Source organism: Xenopus tropicalis, chromosome 8 (genome assembly GCF_000004195.4).
Source record: "Xenopus tropicalis strain Nigerian chromosome 8, UCB_Xtro_10.0, whole genome shotgun sequence".
Taxonomy (NCBI): domain Eukaryota; kingdom Metazoa; phylum Chordata; class Amphibia; order Anura; family Pipidae; genus Xenopus; species Xenopus tropicalis.
The window spans coordinates 146,837,233-146,838,193 of NC_030684.2; the positions used below are offsets into that span (position 1 = coordinate 146,837,233).

At 59.7% G+C, this 961-nt stretch overlaps 1 protein-coding gene and 1 long non-coding RNA gene across 2 annotated transcripts in view; one reads left to right on the forward strand and one right to left on the reverse strand.

Annotated features, from left to right (window-relative positions):
- Nucleotides 1–270: 270 nt before the first annotated feature.
- usf1 (upstream transcription factor 1) overlaps nucleotides 271–961 on the reverse strand; it is a gene marked incomplete at both ends in the record, with an annotated part of 6,571 nt that continues 5,880 nt past the window's right edge. The window contains 1 exon segment of the mRNA NM_001102766.1: nucleotides 271–329. Coding sequence (NP_001096236.1) covers nucleotides 271–329 — 59 coding nt within the window.
- The window catches only part of LOC116406919, a 1,668-nt gene continuing 1,155 nt past the window's right edge, over nucleotides 449–961 (forward strand). Inside the window, exons 1-2 of the long non-coding RNA XR_004219882.1 lie at nucleotides 449–692; nucleotides 773–952. This is a non-coding gene — a long non-coding RNA (uncharacterized LOC116406919). The remainder of the gene's footprint in view (nucleotides 693–772; nucleotides 953–961) is intronic.

Sequence of the window (961 nt, forward strand, 5' to 3'; positions counted from 1 at the left end):
CTGGGAACCAGCCAGTCAGTGTAAGGAGAGATAATGAGCTCTGTATAAGCCCCTCCCCCTGGGAATCAGCCAGTCAGTGTAAGGAGAGATAATGAGCTCTGTATAAGCCCCTCCCCCTGGGAATCAGCCAGTCAGTGTAAGGAGAGATAATGAGCTCTGTATAAGCCCCTCCCCCTGGGAACCAGCCAGTCAGTGTAAGGAGAGATAATGAGCTCTGTATAATAAGCCCCTCCCCCCAGACTGATTGGCTACAGGCAGGAGATCCCTTACCCTCATTGTGCTGGGCTCGCCGTTTCTCATCCCTAGTAGCCCGAGGGCCGTCAGACTTTCTGTGGGAATCAGGGAAGAGGAAGCCATTGGCTCATGAAGGTACAGAAAGCAACCAATGAAATAGCAGAGAAAAACAAACAGGTCATTTGGCAGCTACTGCCCCTCCCACTGCACTTGCACCCCAAGTGTCTATATAACCCCGCCCATAGCACTGCCCCCCCCCCTATAGAGGGGCCCCGCAGGTACAGGCAGGTATAGAGGGGGCCCCGCAGGTACAGGCACGTATAGAGGGGCCCCCGCAGGTACAGGCACGTATAGAGGGGCCCCCGCAGGTACAGGCACGTATAGAGGGGCCCCCGCAGGTACAGGCACGTATAGAGGGGCCCCCGCAGGTACAGGCAGGTATAGAGGGGCCCCCGCAGGTACAGAGGGGCCCCTGCAGGTACAGGCACGTATAGAGGGGCCCCCGCAGGTACAGGCAGGTATAGAGGGGCCCCCGCAGGTACAGGCACGTATAGAGGGGCCCCCGCAGGTACAGGCACGTATAGAGGGGGCCCCGCAGGTACAGGCACGTATAGAGGGGGCCCCGCAGGTACAGGCAGGTATAGAGGGGCCCCCGCAGGTACAGGCAGGTATAGAGGGGGCCCCGCAGGTACAGGCAGGTATAGAGGGGGCCCCGCAGGTACAGGCA